The 12,092-nt window shown below is 37.6% G+C and overlaps 1 protein-coding gene across 2 annotated transcripts in view; it reads right to left on the bottom strand.

Moving 5' to 3' along the window:
• The window catches only part of FAM227B (family with sequence similarity 227 member B), a 273,911-nt gene that overhangs the window by 187,373 nt on the left and 74,446 nt on the right, over positions 1-12,092 (bottom strand). For both annotated transcript variants that reach the window (XM_017543814.2, XM_017543824.2), the window contains exons 9-10: positions 10,830-10,931; positions 494-620 (exon numbers count right to left, since the gene is read on the bottom strand). In XM_017543814.2, coding sequence (XP_017399303.2) covers positions 494-620; positions 10,830-10,931 — 229 coding nt within the window. The remainder of the gene's footprint in view (positions 1-493; positions 621-10,829; positions 10,932-12,092) is intronic.

Raw genomic sequence — 12,092 nt, 5'->3', positions numbered from 1 at the left:
ATGTTCTAGGATAGAGATTTACTTTCCTTTAGCTTTCCAATCTCCATTTTCACCTACACACCCAGTGATTCAAAAACAGGTTTTCCTTGATTAATGTTCTCAGAGAAATTAAATTATTTCTAGATTTTATCCTAAATAATACTATTTGCTATGAAAATGTAAGTAGTATTCTAAAAGCAGCTTAAACATGTATGGTGCAAATATACTACATACATGGTATGATTTTATTTCTGTGACAATTCAGTTTTCCATAATAAATCTATTGCTTATAAAATATTTGGCTTCTAAATTTAATAAGTAATGATTTAAGTATTGGTATAATGAAATTTTCAGAAGGAAATAAATAACTTTTATTTTAACCCATGGGTACTGCTATGGCATGCTTTATAAGAAAAAGAACTGCCTTTTTTTTTGGATGAAATAAATAAAATACTGCCACTCCAAACTTTTAGAAACCAAAACAATGATCAATATTTAAATTATATATTCATACCTGAACACCAAAGAAAAATGTTATTCCCTAGATCTTCTTTAAATTCATCATTAAAGCGGTAACCAGATTCTGGAAATGCTTCATGGAATGTTGCATATATGGCTTGTGCCAAACAATCAGGATATATCTACCAAAATAAAATCATATTAGATTAATTTTATATTTTTAAATTTTAATATATGTCAGCTGTCAAAGAAACTATTTTTAAACTTTGCCTTACAATTTATTAACCAAATAAAAATCTGCCATTTTTAAATTCTAAATTCATAATTATATAAATTAATGTACATCACTATGCCTGAAAGCTAAATTTGAACTGGAATATGTGTCAATGAAGAGAAATGCCACCCTCTCCACTCCCTCCAACAATCTGGAAATTAAATTTCTTTGGTTTCCTCATGATTTTAATTTTTTAGTTTTTAAAACTAGTTATACATTTATTCAACATTTTTATTTTATATTGAAGGGCACATGTGCAGGTTTCTTATATTGGTAAACTGCGTGTTAAGGAGGTTTTGTGAACAGATTATTTCTTTTTATAAACACTAGTACAATTTATTGAGAAAGTAAGTCTCGGTCACAGTCAAGCAGAAGGAGAAGAAGATTAAATTATTGGGTTGCATTGTTTTAAAAATTTATTTTGATTTCAGTAGTTTTTGAGGAACAGGTAGTGTGTGCATGAAAAAGTTATTCAGTGGTGATTTCTGAGATTCTGGTGCACTCATCACCTGAGCAATGTACACTGTACCCAATTTGTAGGCTTTTGTCCCTTATCCTCCTCCCATCCTTCCCTCTGAGTCCCCAAAGTCCATTAGATGTATGGCTCTGCATCCTCATATCTTGGCTCCCATATATAAGTGAGACCATATGAGGTTTGGTTTTCCATTCTTGAGTTACTCCACTTAGAATAATTGTCTCCAACTTCATCCAGGTTGCTGTGAATGCCATTATTTCATTCCTTTTAATGGCTGAGTAGTATTTCATGGTGTGTGTGTGTGTATATGTGTGTGTGTGTGTGTGTGTGTGTGTGTATGTGTATCTGTGTGTGTGTATATACATATATATATATATCACATTTTCTTTATCCACTTCTTGGTTGATGGGCATGTAGGCTGGTTCCATATTTCTGCAGTTGCAAATTGCGCTGCTATACACATGTGTGTGCAAGTGACTTTTTCATATAATAACTTCTTTTCCTCTGGGTAGATACCCAGTAGTGGGATTGGTGGATAAAACAGTAGTTCTACTTTTACTACTTTAAAGAATCTCCATGCTGTTTTCTATAGTTGTTGTATTAGTTTACATTACCACCAGCAGTGTAAAAGTGTTCCCTTTTTACCACATCCATGCCAACATATATTATTTTTGGATTTTTTAATTATGGCATTTTTTGAAGGAGTAAATGGTATCAAATTGTGGTTTTGATTTGTATTTCCCTGATAATTAGTGATGTAGAGCATTTTTTTCATATGTTTGTTGGCCATTTGCATGTCTTTTGAGAACTGTCTATTCATATCCTTTGTATATTTTTAATGGAATTATTTGTTTTTATTCTTCCTCATTTGTTTGAGTTTCTTGTAGTTTCTTGATATTAGTTCTTTGTCGGATGCATAGTTTGCAAACATTTGCACCCACTCAGGAGGCTGTCTGTTTACTCTGTTGGTTATTTCTTTTGTCGTGCAGAAGCTTTTTAGTTTAACTAAGTCCCACCTATTTATTTTTGTAATTTGCTTTTGGTTTCTTGTTCATGAACTCTTTACCTAAGCCAATGTCTAGAAGAGTTTATCCAAAGTTATCTTCAAGAATTTTTATGATTTCAGGTCTTAGATTTAGGTCTACAAGAGGTGAAAGGTATAGGTATATATTGGTTAGGTATATTCCTTATTTATATATATATATATATTTGTATGTGTGTGTGTATATATATATATATATATATATATATATATTTTTTTTATAAATATATATATATTTGCAGGTGTCCTAAAAGGGACTGAGTTCTTCATTTGATTCTCAGCTTGGTTGTTGGTATATAGCAGTGCTACTTATTTGTGTACATTGATTTCGTATCCTCAAACTTTAGTGAATTAATTTGTCAGATGTAGGAGCTTTCTGGATGAGTCTTTAGGGTTTTCTAGGTATACAATCATATCATCAGCAAACAGTGACAGTTTGACTTCCTCTTTACTCATTTAGATGCCCTTTATTTTATTCTCTTGTTTAACTGATCTGGCTAGAATTTCCAGTATGTTAAACAGAAGTGGTGAAAGTGGGCATCCTTGTCTTGTTCCAGTTCTCTGGGAGAATGCTTTCAACTTCTCCCCATTCAGTATAATGTTGGCTGTGTGTTTGTCATAGATGGCTTTATTACCCTGAGGTATGTCCCTTCTATGCCAATTGTGCTGAGGGTTTTAATCATAAAGTGATGCTGGATTTTGTCAAATGCTTTTTCTGCATCTATTAAGATAATCATATGGTTTTTAATTTTGTTTTTGTGATGTATCACATTTATTGACTTGAGTATGTTAAACCATCCTGCATCCCTGTTGTGAAACATACTTGATCATGGTGTATTATATTTTTGATATGCTGTTAGATTTGGTTAGCTAGTATTTTGTTGCAGATTTCCTTCCTTACTTTCTCCAATACAGAATCTCTCTTTCTGTTCTGACACCTAAAGATGTAGGTGGAGTGACACAAGCACTCCTTTGGCTCTCACCGTTATGACTACACTGGGTCAGACCTGAAGCCAGAACTGTGCTGGGTCTCATTGAAGCCGTACAGTAATCACTCCCTGACTACTGTATATGTTTGCTCAAGGTCCTGGGGCTCTACAATCAGTATGTGGCAAAGTCAGCCAGGCCTGTGTCCTTCCCTTCGGGGTGATGAGGTTCCCCGGGTCCCTGGTAGGTGGGTCCAGGTGTGCTGTCTGAGAGCCAGGGACTGTAGAAAATAACCCTTGGAGCTGGCACTCAAACCAAAAGATGCAGTCCTTCCCACTCTTCCCTCCCCTTTCAAAAGGTAGAGTCACCTCACCCTGTAGCCACTGCCACACTATGCCATAAGGAATACTGCCAGACTATCAGTCAATGTTCCCTTAAGGGTCACAGGCTCTTAAATCAGCTTTTGTTGAATGCCGCCTGGCCTGGGACACTACCTTCAGGGAAGTGGGCTCCTCTCTGGCCAGGGCAGGTCCAGAAATGCTGCCCAAGAGTTAAGTCCTGAAATCAGGGACCCCAAGAGCCCACCTGGTGCTCTTCCCACCTGTGGCCATGCTGATACTTGAAGTGAGCAAGCCTCAGTGTCTCACTCACAGCCCTCAATGTAGTACCTGGGTATTGCTGCTAGTTATTCAGGGCCCAAGGGCTCTTCAGTTAGCAGGTAATAATGCTGCCAGGATTGGGGCTGTTCTTTCAAAGCAGTATGTTCCATTTTTGCCCAGGGTGTGTCTAGAGATGTCACTTGAAAGCTACGCCCTGGAATGAGGGCCTCAACTCTGTCTAGTGCCCTATCCTGCTGGGACTGAGATGGTATCCAAAATGCAAGTCAAAGTCCTCCCCACTCTTCCTTCTCCTTTCCTCTAGCAGAAGGGGCCTCTTTTGGAGCTGTGAGCTGTGCAGCCTAGGGTTATGAGAGAGGTGATGTCAGTACTCCCTTGGCTGCCCCTAATAGGGTCTCAATATGTACAAGCACACTTCATTCCACTATCTCTGGACATAGTTCAGTAACAGGCCTTGCTTAAGAGTTGCAGTCCTTATGGCCTAGAGTGCCTTTCAGATTTACCTGGAGACACAGAATTTGTAGCCCTCTGTGGCAAGGTTTGCAGGTTCTCAAGTTCTGACCACTGGGATCCACAATTCTCCTCTGTCCAGGGCTGTTTTAAATGCACCCTCTGTGGGCTGGTATCAGCTGAGTTTGGTTTGGTTTTCCTTTCTGCTCTAACAGGACAACACTGAGTTAACTGCCTCACAATGTTGTGTTCTCCCTTCCCTGGCACCCAGAAATGCTCTCTGCACTACACTGCCACTGCTGCAGATTGGGGAGGGAGAGATAGTGTTGGTGATTCCAGATGGTGTTTCCTGTCTCTTCAGTGCCTCTTTCAGTAACATAAAGCTAAAACCAGGCACTATGAGTACTCGCCTGATTTCTGGTTTTTAAGAAGGTGTTTTCTCTGTGTAGATAGTTGTTAACTTGTGTCCTTGTGGGGGAACAATCAGTGAGGTTTCCATTTTGCCATTTTGCTCTGCCTCTGCTTGTTTTGTCTTAAATTAGAATAGCAACTTCTGCTTTTTTCTGTTTGCTAGGTAGATTTTTCTCCATCCCTTTTCTTTGAGCCTATGGGTATCACTGCATTGGGAGATTGGTCTCTTGACGACACCATGCAGTTGGGTCTTCTTTATTCAACTTGCCACTTTGTTCCTTTTAATTGAGGCATTTACATTCAAGGTTATTATTGATATATGCAGATTTAATCTAGTCTTCATGTTTTTAGCTGGTTATTATGCAGACTTCTTTATGTGATTGCTTTATAATGTCATTGGTCTATGTAGCAGCCAATAAAAATCTTTCCTTTCCATATACTGCACTCTCTTCAGGACCTCTTATAAAGCAGGTTTGTTGGTGGTCAACTCCTACAACATTTGCTTGTCTGAAAAGCATCTTATTTTTCCTTCACTTATTAAGTTTAGTTAGGCTGGATATTAATTCTTGGTTGGAAATTCTTTTAAGAATGCTGAATATAGCTACCCCTCTCCCCCACAAATCTCTTCTGGGTTGTAAAGTTTTTGCTGAAAGGTCTGCTAGCAAATTGATGAGGTTCCCTTTGCAGGTGACTGCCTCTACTTTCTATGCCATTAAAGTTTTTTCTTTCGTGTCAACTGTAGAGAATCTGATAACTATGTGTCTTGGAAATGGTCTTCTTGTATAGTATTTTGTGGTTATTTTTCACATTTTCTGAATTTGAATGTTGACTTTTCCAGCAAGGTTGGGTAATTTTTCATAAACAATATCCTGAAATGTTTTCCATGCTGCTTGCTTTCTTTCCCTCTTTCAGGGATGCCAATGAGTCATATATTTGGTCTCTTTACATAATCCCATATTTCTGGAAAGTGTTCTTCATTCTTCTTCACTGTTTTTCTTTACATTTGTTTGAATGGTGAATTTTGGAGAATCAATATTTGAGCTGTGATGGTCTTTCCTCAGCTTGGCCTATTCTGCATTAATACTCAAAGTGTATTCTGAAATTCTTGAAGTGAGTTTTTCAGCTGTATCAGTGCTTCTTCTGTTTTAAAATGGCCATTTTATCTTTTACTACCTTATCATTTTATTGTATTCCTTAGAATCATTGGATTACATTTCAATGAATTCTTTTTAATCCATATTCTAAATTCTATATCTAGAATTAGGTTATTACTGATATATGCAGATTTGACCTGGTCATTGAGTTTGGCCAGTCACCTGGAAACCATTTCATCCTGACTAACCATTGCTGGGGAACTAGTACAGTTGTTTGGAGGTAAAAAGTCTATCTTTCTGAGTTCTCAAAGTTCTTGCACTTATTCTTCCTCATGTTTGTGAGTTGATGTTTCTTCAATCTTTAAAGTTGCTTTCTTTGGATGCTTTCTTCTTTTATTTGATTTCGTCAGGGGTTTAATTGTGGTATAAAATGGGTTCAGTTTACTGACTTTGTTTCTGTAAAAAATTGGAAGGCTATAGCTCAGCTCGGCACTCCTGGGCAGTGTGCTCTAATTCTGGAGAGCTGGTATCCTGGCCCTTTGAGGTTAGAAACCTGCTGCACTGGTGGGCTAAAGTGTTCCTGGGCCATAGGCCACAACACTCTGATGTGTGCTGCCGGCCAAAGCACTTCATTAGACAGGGGCCAGCTGGAACTCTCGATGGCCAGGCACTGTTTGCCACTGCAGGAGTTTTAATGCAGGTCCCTGGGAGGAAGCCCATTTGGGCATCCAATGCCATACTGCAAGCAGCCATCACTGGATAGACTGGTTCCAAGAAGAGACCAGCAGACAGGGTTCACTCAGGTCAGACTGGCCCATCTCCCAGGAAAGGATACCGGGCTCTGTTAAGGTCTGACAGTTCCCCTAAAACAAAAGTCTCCTAGGGTAGTGAGGGAAGCCTTCAGGTTTGGGCATTCCTAGCCGTGCTCCAACACAGACACTCCTACACTAAACCCTCTGCCTTCTGCACTAAACCCTCTAGAGTCCTGCCCTAACACATCTCCAACCAGCTATCCCTGCTAGCTCAAGTGTCCATGGGGGTCATGGGTCCTCTGCTGCCATGATTCCAGAGGTCCATGGTAAGAGTGGGTTGCTCCTTGCCTGCTCATCTCACCTCTTCCCCAGGAGTCATTCAGGCCAGGAAGAAGTCCCTGCGCATAGTAGCCCCATGCAGAGTACCCATCTTCTTCCCCCTCCATCCTAGCATGTGTGTTCTTCCTCCATCCACTCTCAATGCCTACCCTCAGATGATATATTAAGAGTGCACCAGTCTTCCCAGTGTCCCAGTCTACTGGTAGCAGATACTCCTCCTCGCTGCATCTATTCAGCCACCTTAGAAACTATTATTTACTTTATGAAATACACATGTATTTTTTTCTTATAACTTGCTTTTGGCCATTTTATTACTTCTTTCTACCTTTAATTGAGGGACATAAACAAGTAAGAGTTGAAAATCCAGTCAGCCTGACAACGTTTTGGGGAAAATACTTAATTCATATAGAGAATAAAATTAACAATTAAGGCTTCGTAATAATTTAACTTTGCTGTTGCTATCCTCTTTTAGAAAGTCACATATAGGGGAGTTTAAGATGATAGACAAGAAGCAGCTACTGTACACTGCTCTCATGGAGATGAAACAAAGTGGTAAGTAAATACTGGTTCTTTCTTTCTTCAAATGGATTGCCAGGGAGATCCCATGAAGATTCACCAAGGAAGCAACAGGACCAACAAAGAACAAAGAGGAGTGAGGCCAGGCAGCTTCCCACCCAGAACTGATGTGGAATTCAGATATTTAATGGTGTCAGAATTTTTATGCTGGTTCCTGCTCATCTGGAGAGGAATGGGTAGGTCTTTTGGCTTTGCTTCTATTGCCTTATGGTATTTTGGCTTTGCTTCTATTACCTTATGCACTTCTGTGGACTGGTTTTATATTGAGCTGTGCAAGCTGATTGATGGTGCTGTCAAGTGAAAGCCAGTTGCAACACAAGCAGGTAGGTATGTACCTCATCTTTGTTTATGCTTTGCTCTCTGTTGTTTCAAGTGAAGGACTGGACATTGGAGTACCTGGTTCCCTAAGCTTCCTGTTCTATGGGGTTGGAAGGACACAGCTGTGTCAAGCTGAAGCCCCTTGCTTTCTCACAAATACCCAAATGGCAAACACAGGCACCTGCCCTAATGAGGGTTAATGGTAGGAGCTCCTTGTGAAGTGCACTGAAGACTGTGCAGGGAGTTGAGGTGACTGCACCAGCTTCCTGTCCTACACAGGGAAGAACTTGATTTGTTTTCCTATTACACAACTGTTCCAGGGCTTATGACTCCTAGTTTAGATCCATATTCTAGTCTATCTCCGGACTACAATGAGGTTGAGAGCCGCAATAAATGCCTGTTTTGTGACTCTCTGTGGGAGTGGTTTCAGGGCATAATTTCATCTCTGAACTGGATACAGACAGTTTTATGGCTCATCTCTTTGCCAGTGTGACAGTACTGCTGCTGCTTGTAAATGGTGTATGGGGTAGGGGGCTCCACCTTTGGGCCCACGTAAGTGAGTTTTGGTTCTGGTGGTTGTGGCTGGTGAGGTCAGCCTGACTTCAGGCCCTGGGGAAGTGATCAGGTGCCAGTAGAGTTGGAACAGCGTAAGTAGGATAGGTAGCTGGTTCCCAGGCCACTAGATGGCTGGCAGAACAGTGGGTATGAGTACTGAAGGGGCTGTGTAAACAGTGCCGCAATAAACATATGTGTGCATGTGTCTTCATAATAGAATGATTTATAATCTTTCGGGTACATACTCAGTAATGGAATAGCTAGGTCAAATGGTACTTGTAGTTGTAGATCCTTGAGGAATCATCACACTGTCTTCCACAATGGTTGAACTAATTCACACTCCCACCAACAGTGTAAAAGCATTCCTATTTCTTCACATCCTCTCCAGCATCTTTTGTCTTTTGAGTTTTTAATGATTGTCATTCTAAGTGGCGTGAGATGGTATCTCAATGCGGTTTTGATTTGCATTTCTCTGATGACCAGTGAAGATTAGCTTTTTTTCATGTTTATTGGCTGCACAAATATCTCCTTTTGAGAAGTATCTGTTCATATCCTTTGTCTGCTTTTTGATTGGGTTGTTTTTTCTTGTAAATTTGTTTAAGTTCTTTGTAGATTCTGGATATTAGCCCTTTGTCAGATGGGTAGCTTTCAAAAATTTTTTCCCATTCCATTGGTTGCCGGTTCACTCTAATGACAGTTTCTTTTGCTGTGCAGAAGCTCTTTAGTTTAATTAGATCACATTTGTCTATTTTGGCTTTTGTTGCCATTGCTTTTGTGTTTTAGTTATGAAGTCCTTGCCCATGCCTATGTCCTGAATGGTATTACCCAGGTTTTCTTCTAGGGTTTTTATGGTTTTAGGTCTTATGTTTAAATCTTTAATCCATTTGAAGTTATTTTTTGTATAAGGTGTAATGAAGGGATCCAGTTTCAGCTTTCTGCATACAGCTAGCCAGTTTTCTCAACACCATTTATTAAATAGGGAATCCTTTCCCCATAGCTTTTGTCAGGTTTGTCACAGGGGGTTTTAAAGGGAGACTTAGCACAAGCCAAGGAGTCTAATCATTAACTACATCTTGTCTGTTCTCAAATGAAGCTTTGAGAATTAATTAAATAACTTCTAATTTTTTGTTTGAAAAAGTTACTGAATATCAAAACCCAGAAAAAGTCGAATTATGGTTTGTATGTATAAGATCTATCAAAAGACACATCCATCATATCCATCATAGGTGAGAACATTTGGATCATAGAAGTAGAAACAGACACTAGAGAAGCAGGGATATACAATGTGTTATCATTTTATTCTTTGTCCATATATAAAAGCCTCTTATCCTTTTCTTAAAGGCCCTGTATTAAAGCATGCTTGATTTCATAAAATCATGTAGGTGGACTACGTACTCTCAGTAAATAGTTAATATAAAAGCCGTAAAAGAATAGGCTAAATGAAAAAACATGGGTAGCAGAAACAGCTGTTTTCGTGCTCTTTAGACAATTTAATTGCAACATGCCTAATCATTAACTTTTTTCTGCAAATAAGAAAAGCAATTTCAATATTAGCAGAAAAAATCCTAGTCAACCTGTCAGAACATCACTGTTTCATAACAATTTAAGAATCACTGTCTTAAAAGAATAAAGATCTGATCAACGTCTTCATTTGATAGACAACCCAGCTGTCAGCCTGAGAGGTTGAGTGTCTTGCTGAGATCACCCAGGTAATCAGAAGCAGATTCTGGACATGAAGCCAAGTCCACTTATTCCCAGTCTACTGCTAGTAGTTTCTTTTTATCACACTTTACAAATGTGTTTGTGAGTAAGCAAGATAGGTCAAGATTAAATATAAATATTTGGCAAATGTGTGAACTTAGGCTTGTTTATATTTTCATCGTGAAAGATACAACTTTTTATTTGAGGTATGGCTTACTCATGAAAACATGTACAAACTCCAAAATATTTACTATGATTTCTGATTTACAAATTGCTAATGAAACAAAGTATTTGAATATGGCTTGTGTTTTGAAATGCTAAATGTTAAACCTAAAATTACCTAATGAGATTCCTAGCATCTTCATTTCACACTTATTTGAATCCGTCCTATCCATCAGTTAGTACAACAGAAAAGCATGGCAAGCATTTGATTAATAATTTTATGTACTATACTTTATCGTAACAGGTGCATAGTCCTTAGGCATAACATAAACTTATAAGGTTCTCTTAAATGGATCAAGATTATAAAGTAAAAGAAAAATCATAAATAATTTTGTAGGTAAACAGAAAAAAGACAAAAACATACATAGAATAAGTCAATAGTTTTCAAATTATTAATATGCAAGCAAAGTACCTATAGTCACTAAGGAGATTATATAAGACCTTGATGCAAGGGAATACAGTATTTTGGGGGGCTAATAAGAGCTTAACTTTAAAAATATTACTAATGCTTTACACCAGACAACTTTGCTTTCAAACGTAACAAAATATATTCTTATACGGGTTTAAATAAAATAACTATTGTTTCTATTTCATTCACTTTAAAAATAATTAGCATAACTATAAGTTTCAATGCTTACCTGAAAGAACGCATCCTTTCGACTTAGAGGTATGCTCATGAAAAGTGTCACATAACTTTCCGAAATTCTGTCAAATAAGCAATCTTGGTTTTCTCTGTCAGGCTTTAAAAAAGTGTGAAATTAAAGTCAATATTACAATTTAAAACTGCAATTTGTTTACATGATGTCAGCAATTTTATTTATTCTTATGAGCACATCAGTTGGTATAGGAGTATCAGCATGCGTGGCTTCTGGCATAATGTAGACCCAAATTTTAATACTGGCTGTTATACATTAGCTGTATTATCCTGGGCAAGTTAATTAAGTGCCAGGTTTCTCATCTACCAAATGTAGGTAACATATGTTTATCTTAAAGGAGTGCAGTAAAATTAAATAAAGACAGAGATCATATTTTTCTAACTTTGTATTTCAAGGCCTTAGCACAGTACCTGGCAATGAAAAGCATGCAAACATTTTATGAGTTAATTATCCTTGCATTCCAGGAATAATCCCACTGGTTATGGTGTATAATCCTTTTAATATGCTGTTGATTTTGATTTGCTAATATTTTGTTGAGGATTTTTATGTCAATATTCATCATAAAAGATATGGGTAGTTTCTGCTTTGTTTTTATTGTAGTGTGTTTTTTGGGTTTTAGTTTCAGAGCAATACCTTCTAACTCATAGGTTGAGTTACAAAGTATTTCCTCCTTTTCAACTTTTTGGAACAGTTTCAGAAGGACTGGTGTTTATTTTTAAATGCTGGTAGCCTTCAACAGTGAAGCCCTCTGTTACAGGGCTTTTCTTTGATGGGAAGTTTTTGATTACTGATTCAATCTCCCATTTATATTGTCTATTTCTTTCTTATTCCATCTTGTTAGATTGTATGTTTACAAGAATTTGCCCATTTCAATAACATTATTCCAACTCGTTGGCATACATCTGTTTATAACACTCTCTTATAATCCTTTTTACTTCCATAAAATTGATAATATTTTCCCCAATTTCATTTAAAATTTTAGTATAGTCTTCACTATTTTTTAATAGTCATTCTAGCTAAAGGTTTGTCCATTTTGTTCTTCTAAGAGACAGAACTTCTAGTTTTATTTATTTTTTTATCACAAAGCAATTTATTTCTTTACAAAATGGATCTCTGATTTGCAAGGGGGTTTACCTCAAGCACATTTATAAAGCCAGCTTCTTCATTACAGCATTTCCTCCTTGGGGCACACTTGCACACTTCTTCTTTTTTTTTTTTTTTTGTAATTTAGGTTCTGGGATACAT

This window comes from Cebus imitator, unplaced genomic scaffold, assembly GCF_001604975.1.
Source record: "Cebus imitator isolate Cc_AM_T3 unplaced genomic scaffold, Cebus_imitator-1.0 Scaffold9, whole genome shotgun sequence".
In the NCBI taxonomy this organism is placed as follows: domain Eukaryota; kingdom Metazoa; phylum Chordata; class Mammalia; order Primates; family Cebidae; genus Cebus; species Cebus imitator.
The sequence above is the reverse complement of the archived record's forward strand: the minus strand, read 5'-3'. Positions and strand labels throughout refer to the sequence as shown.